Here is a 25495-nt window from a genome sequence, read left to right on the forward strand (position 1 = left end):
AATGTATTGAATATAATCTATATATAAACACCAGATAAAATATAATCTGTTCTTAAGGAGCTCACACATACTATATTTGATATTTGTATTTAAAATGTCATCTAAGAATTTAAATTTCTTTTTTATTTTAAGATTTTACTTATTTATTTATGAGAGACATGGAGAGAAAGAGAGAGAGAGAGGCAGAGACATAGGCAGAGGGAGAAGCAGGCTCCCTGCAGGGAGCCAGATGTGGAACTTGATCCCAGGACCCTGGGATCACATCCTGAGCTGAGAGCAGAAGCCCAACCACTGAGCCACCCATGTGTCCCCTAAGAATTTAAATTTCTAAAGGCCAAGGGTAAATCAAACATAGATCCTACATGATTCATTGTAACCTTAGACCTTAAATAAAGGCCAAGGAACTAACTGTAAGATATTACTCTTTGCAAAACTGTTCAGGGCAGACACCTGTTAAAAGGTATTATTATAAAAAATTTTAATTCATTATAACAATACTTCCAGCTTCAATTAATATCAGTTTAATTTCAGGGGATAACAGTATACTGAATATTATCCAACTCAGGTGCCATTTGCCAGGATATCTTAACTTTGCAATAGCTTCTTAAATGCTATGTTTATACAGTTCATATTTACACAGATTTCTTAATACATTATATATACCCAAAAAAATAGACTAGAGATGTTAAGTTCTACCTTTAACAATTTTCAAAAAATTAGAAAAATATTGGTTTAAGAGAAAGGATGATGCTACAACTTATGTAAAACTCTTAGAATGATGCCTTTTTATAAACCCTCTTAATCAGGCATTTTAAAAACCAATAGCTAAATAAGTTCCTATATTATTTCTTTACATATTGTTCATTCACTTTTTTCTTTTTTTCTTATCTTTCTTTTATCTTTCAACCCCTTCACAATCTCAGACGTTCCTCCTCCAGTCTGACGTTTGAGATTACAAAAAGAATACTATTTTGTGTATATTTGTTTTCAAAACCTTTTGAATTTGCACTTAATGAATTTTTATTAAACCATGTTGAATAGTCATTACCAAGTCAACTCATGATTAATTAAAACAGAAAACATACGAAATACTGTAAAAATATGCTAACGATGTATTCAGTGAATTTTATGCTCTGGCACAGTAATAGTGCTTTAAGAAGCATCGTCAGAAAATACAAGTTAATTGTGAAAAATAATTCCTATAGTGAAGAAGGATACGAAGTAAAAGATAAGAGTTGTTTTTGCCAAGCCTCTCCAAAGGAAAAAATATCTTAAAGGCTTTAAACTTTGTCCCCAACTTTGGTCAAGCACATAAAATGACAAATGCAAAAAGCTCTGTAAACTCTTAACAAGATAAATTTGAAGAAAACCACACCTGGACACATCACAGTCAAACTGCTGAAAGCCAAGGATAAGGAGGAGAAAAATTTTGAAAGGAGTCTGAAAAATCTTAAATACAAAAGAACTGAAATGACTTTTCTCCTAAGCTGCAAGGAAGGCCCAATATAAGTATAAGAAAGAGAGCACAAGAATACAGAGGACAGCACACTTGAAAAAAGTCACAAATACATGTATGTATTAAAATAAATCATTTTACAAATGAATTTAGCTCTTCTTTCCTTTCCCTGCCTTCACATCAAAAGTTTTTGAAAGGCTTAAATAGTGCAGTTTATGAGTAGGCGGCACCAGGCATCCCCCACCCAGTTTTGTTTTTTTTTTAAACATACCCAAATCCGCAGTCATTAAGTGACAGACTTTTGTTTTCAGCAATAGCAACTACTCAAAAGCTGGATAATAGATTCGTCTCGAGCTTGCAAGATCAGCAGGTAATTAATTCCCATTCTTCACCTGCCCTCCAATTACATTCGTTGTAAACGCAGAAGCGAAGTAGGTTAAATTAGCAAGTCTACCAGCCGAGAGAAGGTTCAAAGAGGCGACGTTCGGGAACTGGGGCCTCGGGCCTCTGCAGGAGGCTTCTGGAGCTGGGCTGCGGGAGCCCAGCGCACTTACCATTTTTCGGCAAACTCTGGATCACCTTCACCGCCGCCTCAAACCTGGTTTCGTGCACGGATCTCGTGTCCGCCATCTCCAGCCGCCAGCGCCGGCCCCGCTCCCGGTCCCAAGGTCTGTCGGCTGGAATCAGGCAGCAGCAGCAGCACCAGCTTCCCCAGGAGCCTGCATGAAACTGGAACATGGAGCGCAGCCGCGGATCAACATGCCCAAGGAGGAGGAGGCCCACGCAGCGAGTCAGCGCCCCGTGGCCCTGCCCTCCAGGCCGCACGGACCGAGGCGGCCCGGCTCTTTCCTCCTCCCCGGGGCGTGACCTAGGCCGCGCGGCCGAGAACGAACGACCACTCACCGAGAGGAAGAGCATCTCTAGCACAGCGCGGAAGGGCTCCGGCCAGCCGCGGTCGCCGAGCCGCTCCCCCACCCGCAGGACCCTGGCGGAGCAGCCACTCTCCCCATCCCGGCGGGGTCCGTGGGTCAGCCGGCGCCCTCCTCGCGGCCCCGCCCCAGCGCCACCACCGGACCCACTCGCTGCTGCCGCGGCCGCTCCGCCGACTCCACCCCCCGCCTCGCGTCGCAGCCCGCGGCGAGCGCTGCCGCCAGGCGACCGGGTGGCGCCTGGGAGGAAGGCAAGGCCGCAAGGGCGACGGCTCGGGTCCTCGCTTTTGGAACGGGCGGGACCGCCGCGTCGGTACCGGCGCACCTGGGCTCAAAGGGCCGAGCGAGAGTCCGTACCGTTGGGGGAAAATATAAAAAGGACCCTGCGGTTCACAGCGCCTGAACTCTGAAGTTACGGCCTGAGGACTGTGCAGGGACGTGAGCAAAGGGCTTTAGGTCCGCAGAGACTCGGTGCGAACCTCGAGCTCTTGGAGCAAGCTACTCAGCCTCTGCATTGGCAGTCTTGCCAGCACCCTAACAGAGGAAGGAATTAGAGGTGCTGCATCAGTGTTTTAGCAGGGCTTGGGCTGCCTCGAGTCGAGAACGTCCGAGAGCCCCCCAAGGAGCAGGAAGATCGCCGGCCGCCAGACCGGATTGGGAGCTCAGGGTTGGGGGTGGGAAGGAGGGCAGTTTCCCCGGCACCACTGCTGTCCTCCCACCCGGGGAACCGGGCACAGTCCAGCTCCAGCGCCATTTAATAGGTCACACGGCTCGAGGGAGGAGGCACTGAGGACCCAGAACGGACTGTCAGCCCTCGAAACGGGACCCTGGGCCCTCACCTTTCCAGTATAGCGCCCCGCGACCTCAGGCACCTGGAACCTCCCCCAGGCCCACTGGGGGGTGGAGGGAGGGGGGAGGTACTGATACGCGTTTTAGGGATGGAGTCCTGCGGCCCGGAAATCCCCGAATTGCCAGGAAATCACTGTCAGTTTGGGGTGGGTTAGGAGGGCTACTAGCAGATATCTAAGCGCAGACTGTAAGGTGCTCTTCCCTCCGAGCCGCACAACCGGCTTTTACCTTGGCATTACCAGGCAAGGCCCGTCCGGTATTGTCCCAGTCGCCCGCCCGCCCCTCGCCCTGCCCCGTGGACTTATGGGAAACGTAGTCCCCCAACCCCCTCTGCGGCGCTTCCGCATTACCTCCCTCCGCGGCAGGCGTACTTCTCACCAGTTCCGGTTCGGTGTCTCCGGCCCGCGGTTGCTTTGGCGGTTGCGGCGGAAATCCTTCTTCCCCGCTGCGTCGCGCCCCCGGGCCCCTTCTAATGCCACATCCACTTCCACCGAAAGAGACCCTCGGTGACGCCTTCGAGGGTACCCTGGTGTGAGCTGGTGTGATTCGGAGAACTGGGCTCTAATTCTTTGCTCCTGATTGCTTACTAACTTTGAGGGCGAGTATATGAAAACGAGCGCCATTTGGGTGATAAAGAACTACCGCTTTTGTGAGTGCCCGGTGTTTGCCAGGAGAATGGCACCTGTTCCAAAAGGCAATAGGGTGTTTACGAGTGAGGAAATGAGGCTCACGGTAACTGATTAGCCCAAGGTCCCACAATTCAGTAAGTAACAAAACCAGGAGTCAGTCCATAAAACTCGTGCTTTTTAGATCTTGGACTTATTCCAGGACACTAAAGTGAAAGACTAGCCATTTTTTGTTTGTTTGTAATTTATTCAAACTAGGAAGGATTTATGTGTTATATCTGCTGCTTCCTGTATGTCCTTTTTTTTTTTTTTTTATCATATTCACTTCAGTTCCAGTCTGTTGAATCATGCATACTCATGAAAGAGCTTAGATTTTTTTTCTTTAAAAAAATTTTTTTTTATCTATTCATGAGAGACACAGAGAGAGGCAGAGACACAAGCAGAGGGAGAATCAGACTCCCTGCGGGGAGCCTGGTAGGGGACTGGATCCCAGATCCCAGGACCCCGGATCATGACCTGAGCCAAAGGCAGACGCTCAACCACTGAGCCACCCAGGCGTCCCAAGAGCTTAGATTTCTAATCTAAGACTTCATTTTGACAACTCTTCGTTAAGTTTATGGAGTAAGAAATGTATAGTATTCTGGTCTTTAGGTAAGGATGAATAAGAATTTTCTGTCAGTGGTTTTTATGGAATTTCCATTTGCAGGTAGTATGGATTTCGAATCAAGGAGAATAGCATAAGGAGAAAGGAAATTGGGATTATTCAGATAAAGGTATTTTAAAAGTAAGCACTTTCATATAACAGTGCTGGTTTATATACGGTAACTCCTACTGAAACACACTGATGAATATGGTGGATTGATCCGTTCCTAAGCTGCCTTCCATTTACCTGAACAGCCTGTAATTCTACCTAAAATACATCTCATGGAACACTGGTTGTCTTTCAGTATCTTCAGAGCAGTGCCTACTATGAAGCATTGTTCTTTTGAGATTGAATTGACACATAACCTATTAGTTTCAGGTGTAAAACATAATGATTGAGTGTTTGGACGTACTAAATGATCACCAAATAAATGAAGCATTCTTTTTTAAAAAAAATATTTATTCATTTAATAGAGCAGGTGGGGTTGGCAGACAGAGGGAGAACCAGGCTCCCTGCTGAGCAGAGCACCTGATGCAGCGCTTCATCCCAGGACCCCAGGATCATAACCTGAGTGGAAAGCAGATACCCCCCCCCAAAAAAAAAAAGAAAAGAAAAAGAAAGCGGATACCTAACATACTAAGCCACCAAAGAACCAGATAAATTAAGCATTCTTGATGGTGTTTTTCTAGAGATATTTTAATTAAGAATAAGCCCACTTCTCCCTCATGACCATAAAAAAGGTAAAATAGTACATTTTTGTGTCAAATCACTAAATTATATACCTGAAACTAATGTAACACTGTGTTACAACTTTTAGTTGAGTATAGTCAACTATACTCAAAAGAAAAAAAAAAGAAAATCTTTTGCTCTCTTTAGAAAAAAAAAAAGGTTTATTTTTCTTTGTGTATATTATACTTCATTTAAAATTTACACTTAAAAAAATTGTACACATAGGGACACCTGGCAGGCTCAATTGGTAGAACATGTGACTCTTGATCTCAGGGTTGTAAGTTCCAGCCCTGCAATGGGTATAGAGATTACTTTTTTTTTTTTTTTAATTTTTATTTATTTATGATAGTCACAGAGAGAGAGAGGCGCAGAGACACAGGCAGAGGAAGAAGCAGGCTCCATGCACCGGGAGCCCGATGTGGGATTCGATCCCGGGTCTCCAGGATAGCGCCCTGGGCCAAAGGCAGGCGCCAAACCGCTGCGCCACCCAGGGATCCCGGTATAGAGATTACTTAAAAATAAAATCTTTGAGATGCCTGGGTGGCTCAGCGGTTGAGCATCTGCCTTTGGCTCAGGGCATGATCCCCTTCCCAGGATCGAGTCCTGAATTAGGCTCCCTGCAAGGAGCCTGCATCTCCCTCTATCTACGTCTCTGCCTCTCTCTCTGTGCCTCTCATGAATAAATAAATAAAATCTTTAGAAAAAAAACAAATCCATAAAGACTATATTTTTCTATCAACTACAATTTGATCAAGAAAGCACAACCATTATGATTGATATAGTACAATAGATTAGTTACAGGGATTAGACTTATATAATTATGGGAGCTACTGAAGAGTTTATGAGAAGCTATTGCCATTGTGTCTGGAGGGGAGCTTAAAATTGCTATAGTGTGTCTTGTAGTCAAGAACTTACATGAAGTAGGGCAGAACAAAGACAAACTGAAACCAGTGAGGACAAATTGAATTCTATGTTCTCTCTCACTGCGTCTAAACTAGATGACATGGATGACCTTCAGAACGAAATGATACCAGTCTTCATGGAGCTGAACTCATGCCTGACCTAAGACTTGGGAAAGTGGGTCAAGGTGCTACTCCATACCTAATGCCCTTCAGAGCTGCTTGACTCCTATCTGCCAAATCTCACATAAATTCTTATGGTCAACCCTAATTTAGAACAATACAGAGAAGGGCATTCTGGGAGATGTAATTGTAGCTTCTCTAAAAATAATGACCCAATACAAACTCACCAAATTATTCTAATTTTTACTTTTAAAGTAGCCAAAATTTGTTCCAGGAATATATAGAAAGATGAATATTTAAGCATCTAACAGGGGTACCTGGGTGGCTCATTCAGTTAAGCATCTGCCTTTGTCTCAGATCATGGTCCCAGGGTCCTGGGATGGAGGCATGTCAGGCTCCCTGCTCAGCAAGGAGCCTGCTTCTCTATCTGCCTCTAAAGCTCCCCCTGCTTTGTGCTCTCTCACTTGCTAACTCACTCTCTCAAATTAATAAAATCTTAAAAAGGAGTCCTAGCTTCATGGCCTAATATAAATCTAATTATCTCCCCAAATTTCCCACCTCCAAAAGTATAACACTGGGGTAAAGAGTTTCAGGCTATGAATTTAGGGTAGACATAAACATTCAGCACATAACAACACATTTGACTATATCAAGATTTAAAAACTCTGGTGTGAAAGAAGATACATATATAAAATTAAAGCGTACTATAGATTTGGAGAGAGTACTTTCAATACGTGTTGAGTGATACAGTCTTCAAATCCATCTCCCTTCCCCTTGTCTTTGTGGAGACTATAAAAAAAAACCCAAAATTCAAAATCCTAGACTCTCCTACAGCTAAAGGTAGCCATGTGTCAGTCACTGGTCTGGTTTATGTATATAATAGACATTGGTTAATAGTGCTTCTGTGAAGGTTTTTTTTTTTTTTTTAATAAGATTTTATTTATTTATTCATGATAGAGGCAGAGACACAGGCAGAGGGAGAAGCAGGCTGCACGCCAGGAGCCCGACGCGGGACTGGATCCCGGGACTCCAGGACCACACCCTGGGCCAAAGGCAGGTGCTGAACTGCTGAGCACTCAGGGATCCCCATTCTGTGAAGGTTTTTAATGGGTAAAGATTTAGCTGGAACACCCCTTTGCCCTTTTTTAGCCTCTGCCTTTTTCCTTCATACTTCTTATTCCTGAAATTTTGTGAGGTAGATAGAAGTATAGCAGCTATCTTGTTCCATAATGATAAAAGCCATGTACATGGAGGTGAAAATGGAAAGAGAAGAGGAACTTGGATCCTTGGTAACATCATGAACACCTCTACCAGTCTACCAGGGTCTGGGCAAAATCTCCTGATCCAAGAAAAAAATAAACATTTGTCATACTGTAAGAGTTTTGTTGCTTAAAGCAAAATGGAATTTCTGACTGAAACAGTCTGTAATGGATAAAAAAATCTTTCGTACAGAATGAAGAACTCTTATAGTTAATTAAAACCAAAGGACGCTGAGTGAAGTAAGTCAGTCGGAGAAGGACAAACATTATATGTTCTCATTCATTTGGGGAATATAAATAATAGTGAAAGGGAATATAAGGGAAGGGAGAAGAAATGTGTGGGAAATATCAGAAAGGAAAACAGAACGTAAAGACTGCTAACTCTGGGAAACGAACTAGGGGTGGTAGAAGAGGAGGGCGGGGGGTGTGAGTGAATGGGTGACGGGCACTGGGGGTTATTCTGTATGTTAGTAAATTGAACACCAATAAAAAATAAATTAAAAACAAACAAACAAACAAAAAAACCAAAGGACAAAAAACTCAATAGAAAAATGGATATGGGAAAAGACTGGCACATAGCAGAAGAGGAAAAATAAATGGCCAAAAACACAAATGGGAAGATAAGCTCTATAATAATCAGGGAAATGCAAATTAAAACAACAGCGAAATACCACGTTTTATTCCTCAGTCCTACTAATGATCTTAGGTCTGACAGTATAAAATACTGGTGAGAATATGAGCATTTGGAACTCTCATGCTCTCCTAATGAGAATGTAAATTGATACAACCTACTGGAGACCAATTTGATGTTTTCTACTAAAAACGAAAAATATACATACTTAATAATGAAGCAATCTCCTTTTCTAGCATAAATTCTAGAAAACCTTCACTGGTGTGTACATGGAGACAGATAGAAGGATATATTCATCAGATAGCTGTTTGTAGTATGAAACATTGGAAACAACCAAAACACCTTCAAATGGAGAATATATAATGAAATATGGAACATTGGAACAATGAAATACTATGTAACAATGAAAAAGAATATAGGAGACTATATGAATCTCAAGAATATATTTAGAATATATAGAACACACAAAACAGAATTATAGTTTATGCCAACTTAGTATATAAAGTTATTTTTCAATAAGAAGATAAATGATAAAGAACACCTGGGTGGCTCAATGGTTGAGCACCTGTCTTTGGCTCAGGTTGTGATTCCAGGGTCCTGGAATCCAGTCCCACATCAGACTCCCCACAGGGGGCCTGCTTCTCCCTCTGCCTATGTCTCTGCCTCTCTCTCTCTCTCTCTGTGTGTCTCATGAATAAATAAAATCTTTATTAAAAAAAGAGAAACAATAAATTCATGCTAATGATTACATTGGTGGTTGGAGGGACTGGGTATGGTGTATAAAAGGTTTTTATCCAAATATTTTGTTTCCCTTTAAAAAACAAACAGGAGGGATCCCTGGGTGGCTCAGCGGTTTCGCGCCTGCCTTTGGCCCAGGGCGCGATCCTGGAGTCCTGGGATCAAGTTCTGCGTTGGGCTCCCAGCATGGAGCCTGCTTCTCCCTCTGCCTGTGTCTCTGCCTCTCTCTCTCTCTCTCTGTCTATCATAAATAAATAAATCTTAAAAAAAAAAAACAGGAAAAAAAATAAAAAACAGGAAAAATGTGACAATTTTTAATTTTTTATAGAATTTTACCCAATTGCCCAACATTGCTTATTGAATAATCCTTTTTTCTCCCCTGATTTGAAATGCCTCCTCTTAAAAGACTAGTTCCCGCAACTCAACAAAAACAATCAGATTTTGGGGTGCCTGGATGGCTCAGCAGTTAAGCGTCTGCCTTCAGCTCAGGGTGTGATTCCGGGGTCCCAGGATCGAGTTCCACATTGGGCTCCCTGAATGGAGACTGCTTCTCCCTCTGCCTCTGTCTCTGCCTCTGTCTCTGTGTGTCTCTCATGAATAAAAAAAATCTTAAAAAAAAATCAGATTTTAATATGGGCAAAGAGCTTGAATAGACATTTCTCTGAGATAAGTATGCAAATAGTCAGTAAGCACATTAAATGATCCTCAACATCGCTAACCAATAGGCAAATGCAAATTAGCCATTTTTGTTTTCTTTTTAGATTTTTCTATTTATTGATATTTTCATTTTGTTCACACAATGCTTCCTTGACTTTCTCCACATCCTTCTTTAGTTATTTGAGCATCTTTAAAAACAGTTGTTTTAAAGACTTTTTCTAGTATATGTGTCATTAATTAGATCTTTATGAGTGGTGACATTAGCTGTTGTTTTGTGTTCTTTATTGAATGGGCCATATTTACTGTATGCCATGTGATGTTGTTGTTGTTGTTGATTACTGGGCATTTGAATCTAATAATGTGCTAACTCTGGGTACCAGATTCTCCAGTCCCCAGGGTTTCCTATTTTTTGTTATTGTGTTTGATTATTATTACTGTTTGCTGATTGTTGTATGCTGTCTGTTGAGGATCAGCCTGGGGCATGAACTAAAGATTTTCTCAAGTCTTTTCAGAGCCTTTCCCAGGGCATGTGTAGTTACTTCTAGTATTTCTTATATTTGCAGTTGCTTTTCTTTCTTCCTTTCTTTCTTTCCTTCTTTCTTTTTCTTTCTTTCTCTTTCTTTCTCTCTTTCTTTCTTTCTTAAGATTTTTTTTCTTTCTTAAGATTTTAATTATTTGAGAAAGAGCGAGAGTGAGAGAGCCCAAGCAAGGGGAGTGACAGAGGGACAGGGAGAAACAGATTCCCTGCTGAGCAGGAGGCAGATTCCTGGTGCTTTCTCCTCAGCAGAGGAGGCATCATCTCCTGAACACTCACTTTTAATGGGTGGTGTGCTAAGTAGCTGATGGTTAATTTTATTATTTTCAAAACATAGGAATTAGCAAGGTTTCTGTAACTTCCCCAGAGTCTCACAGCTGGTGGATGATCAAGGTTATATTTAAAACGAATAAAGGGGGACGCCTGGGTGGCTCAGTGGTTGAGCATCTGCCTTTGGCCCAAGGTCCTGGGATGGAGTCGCGTACCGGGTTCCCAGAGGGAGCCTGCTTTTTTCTCCCTCTGCCTATGTCTCTGTCTCTCCCTGTGTGTCTCTCATGAATGGATAAATAAAATAAATAAATAAAATCTTTTTTAAAAGGTAAAATAAAATAAAATGAATGAAAGGACGCACTTTCAGAACAGCAGCCTAGGAATAGTCTTAACCACCTATATAAAAGCAATGAGAACACTGGTAAAATTGCAAAAATCATTTTTATCCAAACTCTGGCAACTAACCAAATTCTGGAAATTAACCATAACCATTAAAAATTAACTATAGGGCACCTGGGTGTTTCAGTCAGTTAAGTATCTGACTTTGACTGAGGTCATGATCTCAGAGTCCTGGGATGGAACCCCACATGGGGCTCTGTGCTCAGTGGGGAGTCTGCTTGTCCCTCTGCCCTATCTCTCTCAAATAAATAAATAAAATATTTTTTTTAAAAGAAAAGAAATCTTTAAGAAAAATATTTTATTTATTTGTTTGAGAGTGAGAGAGAGAGAGCACAGGAGTGGGATGAACAGCAGAGGGAGAAGCAGGCTCCCCACTGAGCAGGGGGCCCCATTAGGGCTCAACCCCAGGACTCCAGGATCATGACCTGAGCTGAAGGCAGATACCCAACTAAGCCCCCAGGTGCCCCAATAAATAAAGTATTTAATAAAATTTAAAAAAAATAACTGGAAATAAAGGAGCATTCATTCAAGAAAAATAGCTGAGGGGCACTTGGGTGGCTTAGTCAGTTAAGCTTCTGACTCTTGATTTGGGTTCAGGTCATGATCTCTGTGTCCTGAGATGGAGCCCCCAGTTGGCTCCAGGCTTGGGGCTCAGGGCTCTGGGCTCTGGGGGAGTCTGCTTGAGAGTCTCCCTCTCCCAATATCTCTCTGCTCCTTCCCTCTCTTGTGCTCACACCTGTACTCTCTCTCTCTCAAATAAATCAATCTTAAAAAAATAGCTAAATCTAGTAAGAACAATAAACATGTGGCGTTTGAATTTGTCTTCTTTCCATCCCTCTCTCCCTAGCTCTACAGTAGCCTTGAAACAAGCTATCTTGCAATCATAGTGCTTTGAAAAGCATCATCCTAGCAGCCTCTTGATGGGGAAGGACAGATTGGGAAAGCCCCCAAAAGTCCAATCCCCAGAGAATTATCGCTATTTGACTTTGCTGGCAACTCCCTTGAAAAGCTCTATTCTCAGAATTTATCTTTCATTTGACTCAGAACTTATTTAGCACTAACAATCCTATCCTCAAGGTATTTGTTAAAAAACAGTTTTGGGGCATCTGGTTGGCTCAGTTAGTTAAGCATCTGCCTTCGGCTCAGGTCATGATATGGGGATCCTGAGATGGAGCCCTGCATGGGGCTCCCTGCTCATCAAGGAGTCTGCTTCTCCCTCTCCCTCTACAGCTCCTCCTGCTGTGCTCTCTTGATCTCTCTCTGTCAAATAAATAAAATCTTTAAAAAACAAACAAGCAAAAAACCAGTTTTAATTGTTTACCATTGCAGTGGCTATGGCAGCAATAATAGGTGGGGCAAACAGAAATTGAATAAAAAATTTAAAAAGAGAATGTGGAGAATGAGATGTTCACAGAGGGTTTTGAAAAGCAGCAACATGTATTTTTGGAGATCTAGAATACCATGACTATATGCAGAGTTATGTACATGCCCAGGAGACACTGGGACATTGAGTAGATATTGCAGTGGCAGCAAATGACAAAGAATATAGACATTACAGAATTAGCTGGGAAATGTTCTTAAACAACAAATAAGAACGGCATAAAAAAAAAAAAAAGAACAGCATAAAATCCTGGGGAGAAACCCAGATGCTCTTGTGTATGAGTAACCTGCAGGATTGCACAAATAGCACCCAACCACGTGTTTATGTATTGCACAAGTTTTCCCAGTTGTAGTGAACACCTGACACTTATTTTCTTTGATTATTTAGTCTCTCTGGAAACTTCCCACACCAATCTCAGGGCGTTCAAGTGATTATGCTAAGGCTGTTTGAACATGTCCCTGTTGCCAAAGCTGATGATTGGAAAGAAGAGCCAATTCCAGTTGGAATAAAAAGATTTTCTTTTTGAGAAATGGATTTGAGGGCAATCCTCTCAGGTCTGCTCCCTCTTCGGGAGCTTTGTACTTACTATTGCTCAATAAACGTCATCATTCAATAAACTTTGCTGCCCACCAAAAAAAAGGGTGGGGGGGACATGGGTTTGGAACTGAGGAATTTGAGCTGAAGATGGTTTTTTTATTATTTTTTAAAGCTTTTATTTATTTATTATTCATCAGAGACACAGAGACATAGATAAAGGGAGAAGCAGGCACTCTGCAAGGAGCCCAATGTGGGACTCGATCCCTGGACCTCGGGATCACACCCTGAGCCAAAGGCAGATGCTCAACTGCTGAGCCACCCAGGTATCCCAGAGGATGGATTTATTGTGTGGTAAAGATGAAACATTTGGTACATACATTTGCCATGCTCTTCACCATTTACGAAGGGTACCAAAACAAAAAAACCCAAAATCTTTACAAAGAAATTGGACACTAAATGAGAATACTACTTGGGGGATGCCTGGGTGGCTCAGTGGTTAAGCATCTGCCTTCGGCTTAGCGCATGATCCTGGAGTCACAGGATCAGGTCCCATATCAGGCTCCCGGCATGGAGCCTGCTTCTCCCTCTGCCTGTGTCTCTGCTTCTCTCTCTGGGTGTCTCTCATGAATAAATAAATAAATAAAATCTTAAAAAAGAGAGAGAGAGAGAATACTACTTGGGTTCCTAATGGCCTTCCAAATGACTTGCACTAGTATTTTTTTTTTTTTTTATGACTGATTGCATTTGTAGTTTTGAGTTCTGTGGGTGAGCCTGAATTTTCATGATGAGGACTTTTTTCTGCTTTTCTTTTTCCCTTTTTTGTCTTTTTCTGTCTTATACTACATTGGGTTTTGTTTTCTGTAACATCCAACTAAAGAATACTAACTTTACATGGATTGTCATTTGTTTATAGAACTTCTAAATATTATATTGTTCATTTGTCAGGAAAAGAGAAATTACTCTAGGTATTTCTAACACTGAGGGATTTGTAAAAGCATTGGAAAGGTTGGAGGGACAAAGTTCAGAGAAGGGCCATTATTAGCCGATTCTCTGCTAGGTTCAAAGAATGAGCTACTTGTTATTGCTGGTGAGACCAGCTGTTCCAGAAACAGTTCTGATTGTCACAAATGCCTGCAGGATCTTGTTGAAGCTGAAAATGAGAGGTGGAGGAGGATGTGTTGATTCAGCAGCTTCCAAAATTAACAAGAAATTAATTCATTCAAACCATGCTGGAAATATTATAGCTTCTGGAAGAGAAGAAAAAATAGCATGAGATTTCACTTAAAGGCTATATTTTTCCCTACAGAACTCCAGGTACTTTGCATTTTTAGCCACTGCTAATTTTTTATTATTTCAGGATAACAGCTTGCTGCACTCTAAAATAACACCAAGGTTCTGCAGGGGCTTGACTTAACATGTCTAAGGGAGCCCTTTCCCCCATGTTAAATGAATAATCAGACCTGCCAGAAAACCAGCCTATAGGTCTGGCCTGCTGCAAATATGATGACTCTGTATGAAAGAATGTCCACCACCAATTATAATAAAATTTGAAAGGAAGGTTTACAATTCATTCTGTCTCCTGAAATCCTCTGGTCTTGTGTGGGCCTTGCTACACTGTTTGAACAGATCATTCCATTCACCCTCCTTCTCTGAGGATTCCTGGATGGTATTATTAATTTGAAAAGAAGCAAAGAGAGGTCATAATTGAGGGTTGTAGAACCTGGGATGTCAATTAATCCTAGAATGTCCTGTAGTGAACTGAATCATGTCCCTTGCAAAATTCATATATTGAAGTCCTAACCTCGAGGACCTTAGAATGTGAGTGTATTTGGAAATAGAGCCTTTAAATAGGTAATTAAGATGAAATGAGGTCATGGGATATGATCCTAATGTGGTATGATTGGTGTCCTTATCAAAAGACAAGATTAGGCAGTGATTAGGTGGTTCAGTTAAGTGTCCTGACTCTTGGTTTTGGCTCAGGTTGTAATCTCATGGGTTATGGGATTGAGCCCTGCTTCTGGCTCTGTGAGCAACATGGAGTCTGCTTGGGATTTTCTCTTTCATTCCCATGCTGCCTTCTTCCCTCTCTCTCTCTCAAATAAATAAATAAATAAATAAATAAATAAATAAATATTTCAATTAATTAATTATTTCTGTAAGATCTTATTTATTTATTCATGAGAGACAGACAGAGGCAGAGACACAGGCAGAGGGAGAAGCAGGCTCCCTGTGGGGACCCTGATACAGGACTCAACCCCAGGACCCTGGGATCACGCCCTGAGCCATAGGCAGATGCTGAACCATTGAGCCACATGGGCACCCCAATATATTTTTTAAAAGGCAAGATCAGGGCAGCCCAGGTGGCTCAGTGGTTTAGTGCCGCCTTCAGCCCTGGGCATGATCCTGGAGACCCGAGATCGAGTCCCACGTCGGGCTCCCTGCATGGAGACTGCTTCTCCTTCTGCCTGTGTCTCTGCCTCTTTCTCTCTCTCTGTGTCTCATGAATAAATAAATAAAATCTTTTAAAAATATAAAAGGCAAGAGCAGGACATAGATACCAGGGAAAAGTCCCACGTGAGTATATGGTGAGAAGATGACCATTGCAAGTCAAGGAGATGGGCTTTAGGAGACACCAAACCTGGTTGACACTTTAATCTTGGACCTCTAGCCTGCAGAACTGTGAGAAAATAAAATTCTGCTGTTTAAGCCACTCATTGTGTGGTATTTTGTTTTGGCAGCCTGAGCCGACTAATACCTTGCCCCCTTTTTAAAGATGTTTATTTATTTATTTGAGAAAGAAAGAGAGCAAGGCTGATCCTAGGACTCTGGGATCATGACCTGAGCCAAAAGCAGATGCTTAACCGACTAAGCCACCAAGGCACCCTCTCTGTGACCCTGTCACATAGTGTGGTGGATGAGGACAAGGAAGGACAGAGAAGAGAACCCTGGTTGCCTGACTCCTGGTTTCTTTCCATTATACCACGTTTCTTATCTACATTCTGGTTTGTTAACTACACAATTCCAAGTTAGTATCCTGGGATGCGATATGTGAATTAACTGTGCAGGAGTCTGAGATTCACTAAGTTTGCAGTGTCACTTGTGTCCAGATAGCAAGAGAAGCAATCTTGTACCAGGATAGTCCAAATTATCATTTCCTGGCACATCTCTTAATCACTCTGAATTAAATTTTTATGATTATCAGCAATCTGCTATTTCAAAGTTGAATATATGAAATTTCAATTTATCTCCATGCATATGTGCAGATTTTGCAATTACAAACTGTTTTTCATGACCAAATTGATTATCTTGACTAGACATCCATGAAATGAAATGTATAAGGTCTGATTTTCAGCTCCGGCCTCAGTATACATCATTTAGTTTAATACAGACACTCTTATTCCTTATTCTGTTGGGATTTCTTTGAAAGACATTTCATTTTAATTTATTTTAACAAAATCCACAGAAAAATACTACATAAGTGAATAGTATAAAAGCGCACATTATGGGAAAAAAACTGAACTCAGAAGTTCTTATGATGTTCTAATTTAGTGTCACCACGTTTGCTTGCCATTTTAATGTTAACTCTTGACCATTTAGTCACCTTTTAACTTGGAGAAGCAAGTTGTCTCCTATCTTTTTGGGTTGTGTGATTTTTTATCCTATATCAAAGCCAACAAAAGATGCGATTTTCCCCCCTGTTCTTTAGTATTTGAAGCAAGGGATTTTTCTTCTGCCTATACTTTCTTTGGGGTCAGCTTCAGTTAGATTACAATAAAACTCACCTATTTTAAGTGTGCAATAAAGTTTGAGAAGTACGTTTAGTCATATCACTACAATCATGATCTAGAATATTTCCCTCACCTCTAAAAGTTAATTTGTGTCTGTTTGGAGTCTGGCCTCTGGCAAAGTCTGATGTGATTTTTTAATCATCAGTTTTGCCTTTTCTAAAATTTCATATAAATGAAATAATACAATATGTAGTCGTGTGTATGTCTGTCTTCTTTCATTTAGCAAATTGCATTTGAGATTCACCCATAACTTTTTTTTTAAAGATTTTGTTTATTTATTCATGAGAAACACAGAGAGAGGCAAAGACATAGGCAGAGGGAGAAGCAGGCTCCCTGTGGGGAGCTTGATGTGGGGCTTGATCCCAGGACTCCGAGGTCACTCCTGGAGCCAAAGGCAGATGCCCAACCACTGAGCCACCCAGATGCCCTACCCATGACTTTGTGTGAGTATATAATTCATTACATTTTGTTGCTGAATAGTATTCTATTGTTTATCCATAGCTGGTTGAAGGACATTTGTGTTGTTCCCAGCTTTTAGTGGCTATGTATACAGCTACTATAAACATTCACATAATGTTTTTTTTTTTTAAGATTTCATTTATTTATTCATGAGAGAGAGAGAGAGAGAGAGAGGCAGAGACACAGGCAGAGGGAGAAGCAGGCTCCATGCAGGGAGCCTGATGTGGGTGGGACTCGATCCCAGGACTCCAGGATCACGCCCTGGGCTGAAGGCAGGTGCTAAACTGCTGAGCCACCCAGGGATCTCACACATAATGGTTTTTGTGCCAACATACATTTTCATTTCTCTCAGGTAAATATCTATGAGTAGGATAGCTAGGTTATATATTAGGTATATATTTGGCTTTATAGGAAACTGCTATACTCTGCTTTGCAGAGGGACTGCAGTAGTTTGTAGCCAGTAATATATAAGATGTAATGTCTCTGCTAATGTCAGGATATTTTTTTTGTAGCTATTCTAATGGGCATGTAGTGTAGTCTTTTAAAATTTATACTACAGGGTACATGGGTGGCTCAGTCCATTTAGCAGCAGGCTCTTGATTTCGGCTCAGGTCATGATTTTAGTGTCATGAGATTGAGCTCTGTGTGAGGCTTCTGCACTAGTGTGGAATCCAGTTGGGTTTTTCTCTCACTCACTCTTCTCCCCACACCCTTGCACGTGTGTGTGCCCCCATGCTCTATAAATTAATTACTTAATTGAAAATCTGAAAAAAATTTACACTACATCCTGGTGCAGGGCAGTGTTATCTTAGTATGGCTTTATTTTATTTATTTATTTATTTTAAAGATTTTATTTACTTGTTTGAGAGAGAGAGAGTGCACACGAGTGGTGGGGTAAGGGGGTGGTAGAGAGGGAGAGGGAGAAGCAGGCAGCCCTATGAGGGATTTTTTTTTTTAATTTATTTTTATGATAGTCACACAGAGAGAGAGAGGCAGAGACATAGGCAGAGGGAGAAGCAGGCTCCATGCACCGGAGCCCGACGTGGGATTTGATCCTGGGTCTCCAGGATCACGCCCTGGGCCAAAGGCAGGCGCTAAACCGCTGCGCCACCCAGGGATCCCCCCTATGAGGGATTGATCCCAGGATCCTGAAACCATGACAGGAGCTAAAGACAGATACTTAATAGACCGAGCCTCCCAGGTGCCCCTAGTATGGCTTTAGTTTGCATTTTCTTGATGAGTAATGAGTACCTTTTCCTGTATTTATTGGCCTTTTGTGAAATGTAGTTCTCTTGTCTGTTTTTTATTGAGTTGTCTTTATTTATTTATTTTTAGATTTCATTTATTTATTTGACAGAGAGAGAGCACAAACAGTGGGGAGAGGCAGGAGAGGGAGAAGGAGAAGCAGACTCCTTGCTGAGCAAGCCAATCCCAGGACTGTGGGATCACGTCCTGGCCAAAGGCAGATTCTTAACCCACTAAGCCACCCAGGCACCTCTGAACTATCTTTTTTGTATTGACTTGGAAGAATTTTTTAATATTTTATTTATTTATTTATTTGAGAGAGAGTGAGTGAAGAGCAAGATAGGGCACAGGAGTTGGGGAAGGGACAGAGGCAGAGGAAGAGAAAGAAGCAGACTCTTCACTGAGCAGGGAACCCAATGCAGGACTCCAAACCAGGACCCTGAGATCCGTGACCCCAGCTGAGATCAGATGCTTAACCGACTGAGCCACCCAGGTGCCTTGACTTGGAGGAATCTTTTAAAGTTATATTCTAAGGATGAGTCCTCTGTCAAATGTATATGTTGTGGCTTATCTTCTCACTTTCTTAACAGTATTCTTTTTTTAAGCATAGTGTTTTAACTTTAATGATGGCTATAGTAGGCTGACTAATGGACTTCCAAAGATGGACTTCCAAAGACACAGGCAGAGGGAGAAGCAGGCTCCACGCAGGGAGCCTGACGTGGGACTCAATCCGGGATCTCCAGGATCATACCCCGGGCACTAAGCCGCTGAGCTACCGGAGCTGCCCCATTTCCATATAATTTTTAGAATCACCTTGTCAATTTTTAAAAACCTGTTAGGATTTTGAATACGGGTGTATAAGGAAGTTGTTTTAGTACAGACATTTAGATCCTTCAGCTAAATTTTATTCTATTAAATCTTTGAATATATACATTTTTCTGGTTTATCTGTTAGTAACTTTTTATGTTTGTAACTTAACCTAAATTTATGATAGTAACATATGCTTATGGTATAGAGTCACATTTTGTCCTTAGAGTCAGTTAAGTTCTTAGCTTAATTTATTGGGAGGGAAAAATGGTTTTCAAACTGTGGGTCATGAAATGAATTCAGTGGTCCTTATCAACATTACGTAAAATAAAATAGAACAGGAAATATCAGAGTAATCATATTTAGTTTTGTAAAACTTTTTTTAAAGGTTTTATTTATTTATTTATTTGAGAAAGAGAGAGCAGGAGCAAGAAGGAGGGACAGAGGGAGAGGAAGAAGCAGAGTTCCCACTGAGCAGGGAGCCCCACATGGGACTCGATCCCAGGACCCCAAGATCATGATCTGAAGGCAGATGCTCAACCACTGAGCCACCAGGCATACCTAGTTTTGTAAAACTTTTATACCAGCGTGTATATCATCTATCTATCTATCTATCTATCTATCTATCTATCTATCTATCTACCTACCTATGTTTTGGATCTTGTTGCATATAATATTTTTTATTTTGAGTTGTGTTGAAAGCCCATAGCTACAGTATGGTGCTGTGTTTTACAGTTTTATCTCCACAAACCCCTTTTAAGTTGAAGTGTAGTTGACACTCTTTGGTTTTAATAAAGAAATATTGCCAGATTATAGACTGTAATTATCAGGGAAACTATTTTTTAAATAAAAATACAGAGGATAGCAATTACCTTAAATTACCTTAAAGGTATGAGGGATAACTTCTTTGAATGTATTTTATATGAACCACAAGTATTTGAATGGATAGTTTTAACTGGATAGTAGGAATGATCACTGATCTAGAAGTTGAAGCACTTGATTACTATTTCCAGTGTCCTTAGCTAAACTCTTTTGCTTTCTAGCTTAAATTTCCATATTTAGTAAAGATAGAAGAGAATCTTTAGGTCATTTATTCCTCAGAGTTGTGGGCATGAGAGAAATCTGGTAGTACTTTGAAAATAGTAAAGCAGGGGCACCTGTTTATTGACTTCCCCAATGTTGGTTTTTTTTGTGTTTTTTTTTTTAAGATTTTATTTATTTATTCATGAGAGAGAAAAGAGAGGCAGAGACACAGGCTCTATGCAGGGAGTCCAATGCAGGACTTGACCCTGGGGCTCCAGGATCATGCCCTGGGCCAAAGGCAGGTGCTGAACCGCTGAGCCACCCAGGGATCACCTCCCCAATGTTGTTAAAAGGTATCACTATGTGGGGACACCTGGCTGGCTCAGACAGAAGACCTTTGATCTTAGGGTCCTGAGTTGGAATCCCATGTTGGATGTAGAGATTAAAACAAAAACAAAAAACCAACTACCAAAAGCCAACCAAAACTTAAAAAAAAAAAAAAAAGGTATCAATATATAGATATAAGCAAGCTTAGTGATGTCTGTAGTTAAATCTGGCTCATGTGGAAACCAAATTTAAGAATATATCACATTGGGGGATCCCTGGGTGGCGCAGCGGTTTGGCGCCTGCCTTTGGCCCAGGGCGCGATCCCGGATAACCGGGATCGAATCCCATGTCGGGTTCCCGGTGCACGGAGCCTGCTTCTCCCTCTGCCTGTGTCTCTGCCTCCTCTCTCTCTCTGTGACTATCATAAATAAAAAAAAAAAAAAAAAAAAAAAAAAAAAAGAATATATCACATTGTTAAAAAAAATCACATTAAAAATACTAATATATTGTAGAGTCCACTTTTAGGCAAACAGTCTTGAGAATGGATGTACAAAGGGTCATAGTGACCACCTGGCTGAACACAGGCCCATCAGGTGACCCACGTCAAAATATCCATAGGCCATAACTAACCAGTGGGCTACTTACAACTAGGCACAGTTCCCAAAAAAGGGAATATTCCATATGTCACCATGCCGCCTTTTCCTACCCCCTTTAAAAAAAAATAAAAAGGATTTTACTTATTTATTTATTCATGAGAGACAGAGACACAGGCAGAGGGAGAAGCAGGCCCCGTGCAAGGAGCCCGACATGGGACTTGATCAGGATCACACCCTGGGCTGAAAGCAGACGCTAAACCGCTGAGCCACCAGGGCTGCCCTTCTTACCCCCTTTAAAGACAGTCCTCATGCACTGCCTCCTTGCAGACAGCCTGGGTGGCTCAGCGGTTGAGCATCTGCCTTTGGCCCAGGGTGTGATCCTGGGGTCCTGGGGTCGAGTCCCCTCCCTGCATGGAGCCTGCTTCTCCCTCTGCCTGCATCTCTGCCTCTCACTCGGTGTCTCCCATGAATAAAGAAATAAAATCTAAGGGAAAAAAAAAAAGTATAGGGAGATACTTGCAAAGAAGAGTTAAAGAAAAAGCAATTAGGACGGAATAACACTGAAATTATGTGTATTTTTAAATTGTGAATCTTTAGGTACGGAGTATTCTTGTTCAACTCGTACCTCCAGTGTTAGTACATTGCTTGGTACAGAGCTTTAATGACAAATGTTTGCTAAATTTTAAATGATAAATGGAGAGTGGAGGAAGTAAGCCAGAGTCGCGTTACATCTAAGAAGACAGGGAGTAAAGATTTGGATCTCTTCATATGCTAGCCCTTTTTAATCCCGTATCAGTGTTGATATCTCTGATTCACTGACATTTCCTATCAACCAAATTCTGCCAATATTCACAAGTCTTCCCTCGGGAAAGGATTTTATTTTCTAGACTCTCTCTATGGTGCCATCTGCCGGAGATGTCAGGAATCTCCGCCTTTAACCCCCTCCCTGGGCGGTCCTTTACGGTCCTCCCTGGGTTTTTTTGTTTTTTTTCCTCCCCGGGAGGTTCCCCTACACGCATGCGCTCTTGGTTTGACGGCCTGTGAGAGACTACAATTCCCTGAAGGCCTTGCGAAAGGAAAAAAAAAATCCCGTGGTCGCGGGGAGAAGGAGGGAAAGACGTGAAGGCTCGCGAGAGAATGGGATTGAGGCGACTGCGCGAAGTGGGTGGAGCGGGGTGGAGAGGGTGAGGAGGAAGAGGAGGAGGTGCCGTCCCACAATACCAGGCGGGAGGGCGGTAGGCGGTTTGTATCCGGGCTGTGAGGTGCTCGGCCCCTCCGCGGACCTTGCTGCCTCTGTCTCTTTAACGCGAGAGGAAGCGATGCAGAGGGGTGGAAAATGGCAGAGCTGCAGATGTTACTAGAAGAGGAGATCCCGTCTGGCAAGAGGGCCCTGATAGAGAGTTACCAGAATCTGACCCGGGTGGCGGACTACTGTGAAAACAACTACATACAGGTGAGGCGCGCGGGCGGGCGGGGGGCAGGCGGGAGCCGGCCGGCCGGGCCGAGGATCCGCCGCCTGCCGCCCGAGTGACCAGCCCACTGGGCGGGGTAGGGAGCTGCCCTAACCTCAGCGGCTGCCTCAGCCCCAGCCTCAACCCCAGCCCCAGCCCCAGCCCCAGCCCCAGCCCCAGCCCGGGAGAGAGAGAGCAAGTGGCCGGGCTGAGGGGATAGGGCTGCGATACAGGAAGTGGCTGCGGTGGTTGAAGCCGATAGAAGCCGAGAGAGAAAATGGGCGAGGGATCCCGGCGCTCGCGGCGGCCGCAGACCGGCGCCCCCCTGCCGTCCGCCTCCCTTCGGGGAGCGCCCCCCCGGGTCGGGCTCCCTCCCCCCCGCCGCCCCTCCCCGGGTCGCGCGCTGCCCTCGGCCGCCTTCCGTTCGCCGCGCTCCTGTCCGGGAGAACCCGCTGCCGTCCGTGCCGGAGGGGTCTGGGACGGGGGAAGAGGGGAGGGCAAGGAGGAGCGGCCGAAGGGAGAGGAAAAGCGGGGTGTATGTGTGTGTGTGCGCTCGTGTGTGGCGGGGGAGGGCAGGGTGGGAGCGATTATGTCAGTTCAACCCAGAGGGTGTGTCTTTTTATTTATTTATTTAAAAAAAATTTGTCATGAGTCACATTACACAGATCTCCCGGAGGAGAGGAGGAAGCGGATGGGGAGCGAGGGAGGGCGCATAAGAGAAGTTAATCTCAAAATTCCTGTAATTGAAGGTTTGTAAATTTGCCTGGCTGTCCGATTTCAAGTCGGGTTCCCCCCCCCCCCCGCATTTTCACTTCCGCCCCACCATAATGCATTCTAGAGGTGGTGAGGACTGTCCTTATCGTAAAACATAAATTATTCTGAACTACTTGCAAAAATGTCTTGCGCTCTCTCTTCCCCAAAAGTTCTTGAACTGTTGGCTTTAAAAGTAGCTTAAAATAGAACAGTGTAACTGCCGGTTTCTTGTTTTCTGAGGTTTCTCTCTTTCCGACCTAAGTAAATGCATAGACTATGAATCCAGGTAGATTACCGGACGTATTTAGTCCTAGGACCATAATGTTAAATGTTACTAAGTTTATTAGAACATTCTCAGGCTTTAATTATGTCAGGTTCTTGTTGGTTTTTATTTTAATGATTGAAAGTGATTTATACTGTGATAGTTTGGTTTGTAGATCTTCAGCTGGGTAAACCAACAGTTTGCTGTAGAAGCAGTTAAGGAGTAGAGTCCTTTGTATCAATATAATGACATCAAAAATTCGCTTGTTAGGATAAGGCATAATCCAGACGTGCTCTGAAAGAGTCGAGTTATTGCAATTTAGAACTAAAGTATTTCTAGAAATGCCTTCCATGTGATTATCAAGAACCAATAATTTCTATGTTGGCAAATGGTTTGTTTCCTTTATTTTTAGAAGGAGATACTGTTTTCAGGATATTTTGAATATTTCTCAATTTCCATAGTAACATTGTGTCTTAAGTAGCACCAGTAAGAATTTATCTCCTAAACTTTTTCAAGCTTTTTACTTTAGGAGTTCTGATAAATAAACTTCTTGAATGGCCACCATGTCTACTGTAGTATTTGTTTTTGCAAACTTTGTAGTTAGCCTTTTTTTAAAAAACAATTCTAAAATCTATGGAAAAGTGAATATAGTTTTCAAAAAGAAGAGTGGTCTTGTAGTTTATTGATATTAACATATACAACTTGTATTCACCATAACATGAAAAGCCTTAAAATTGAGGTGAATCTCAATTTGCTGAAAGTTCTGAAGATTCTGAAAATTAAAGGGAAAGCACAGGAAGTTTCTTGTCCCCCAGTCCAGAAAAATCATTTCTTTGTAGAAGTCCATAAATAAGTACTTCATGAAAGGGTGGCTTCTTTTGCGGTTGGGAAATCTGACAAATATATGGTGTGGTAACTGCTACGTGTTGGCAAATGCCTGTTTTAACTTGTCTATTGACTCCTTTTTTTTTTTTTCAGGTAGTTGTGTGCTGTATAGTTTTTATTTTTTTCCTTCCTGACCTCTTTCCTCTTGCCACAGTCATGTAACTCTGAAACACTTTTAAACTTCATTAGTAATATTCCTAGTTAAGATAAATCACGGTGTTTCTTCTGTAATTTTTTTTTTTTTTTTTTAAGATTTATTTATTTATTCAAGAGAGACACAGAGAGAGGCAGAGACACAGGCAGAGGGAGAAGCAGGCTCCATGCAGGGAGCAGACGAGGGACTCAATGCCTGAGTCTCCAGAATCACGCCCTGGGCTGAAGGCGGCGTTACCGCTGAGTCCCCGGGGCTGCCCTGTAATCTTAAACATGTTAGTACCGTGGTGCCAAGAGCCATTGCCAATGGCCCCAAATTGTTTTTGGTGGTTCTAAACTTGACACCAGTAAGATATTTTGAACTTGGGTGGGGTGGGGGAGATGAAATTCACACATAGTGTTTATCTTAGTAGCCTTGAAATTTTGAGCAGCATGATGCAGGCTACTAGCTGCCTTCCCTGAGATGGGGTCAGGCTCAGAAGATGATGGAGGCTGTGGAAGTTGATGTAGTAGCTTAGCCTTTGTGACATGCTGTTCTGCTAACTTTGGTGGAATAGGAAACATGTAGTGCTAGAAATATACATTTAGCTGTCTTTTGAGATCTTTCTATATCCTTTCTGTGACCCTGGGTTTGATTAAGTTATGAACATTTTACATAAACATATTACCTCTCAGGGAAAGCATATAGTCCTATATATATATATATGTGTGTGTGTGTGTGTGTGTATATATATATATATATATATATATACTTAATATAGTCACTTATATTTTGTGAATTTTTTATACTCAAGATGAGTTATTTTATTGCTTGGGTGATTTTTATCCTCAGAGTTCAATTTTTATTTTGTTTTCATACAGTTTGGAAGTACAATTCAGGTGAGTTGTTTAGCAGACAAGTTCTTTTGGCTGTGGTGCAGTTGAGCATAGAGCACTTTATTAGTTCTTCAGGGCCTGTTGACTTTAATTATTAAATTGTTTTATTAATAGCAAAACTTCTCAAAACAGTCTATTACTGTAAAAAAGGATAGTGCTTTTGAAATTGCTATGGGGAAATAATTCTCAAAATATAAAGTATTTTATAT

General features: G+C 42.1%; 2 protein-coding genes across 30 annotated transcripts in view; one reads left to right on the top strand and one right to left on the bottom strand.

Moving 5' to 3' along the window:
• The window catches only part of ACBD5 (acyl-CoA binding domain containing 5), a 50942-nt gene extending 47416 nt beyond the window's left edge, over window positions 1-3526 (bottom strand). For 3 of the 19 annotated variants that reach the window (XM_035713441.2, XM_025463881.3, XM_035713439.2), the window contains exons 1-2: window positions 3463-3526; window positions 2011-2185 (exon numbers count right to left, since the gene is read on the bottom strand). In XM_035713441.2, coding sequence (XP_035569334.1) covers window positions 2011-2086 — 76 coding nt within the window. In that variant the 5' untranslated portion in view covers window positions 2087-2185; window positions 3463-3526. Of the gene's footprint in view, window positions 1-2010; window positions 2186-2359; window positions 2562-3224; window positions 3410-3462 lie in introns of those variants that run through there. The other 16 variants (XM_035713438.2, XM_025463879.3, XM_035713437.2 and 13 more) reach the window with 10 other exon arrangements.
• Window positions 3527-3859: 333 nt separating this feature from the next.
• ABI1 (abl interactor 1) overlaps window positions 3860-25495 on the top strand; it is a 136210-nt gene continuing 114574 nt past the window's right edge. For 6 of the 11 annotated variants that reach the window (XM_025463885.3, XM_025463888.3, XM_025463891.3 and 3 more), the window contains exon 1: window positions 22084-22359. In XM_025463885.3, coding sequence (XP_025319670.1) covers window positions 22243-22359 — 117 coding nt within the window. In that variant the 5' untranslated portion in view covers window positions 22084-22242. Of the gene's footprint in view, window positions 3998-22081; window positions 22360-23084; window positions 23107-25495 lie in introns of those variants that run through there. The other 5 variants (XM_025463883.3, XM_025463886.3, XM_049097014.1 and 2 more) reach the window with 4 other exon arrangements.

The sequence above is a fragment of the Canis lupus genome, chromosome 2 (genome assembly GCF_003254725.2).
Source record: "Canis lupus dingo isolate Sandy chromosome 2, ASM325472v2, whole genome shotgun sequence".
In the NCBI taxonomy this organism is placed as follows: domain Eukaryota; kingdom Metazoa; phylum Chordata; class Mammalia; order Carnivora; family Canidae; genus Canis; species Canis lupus.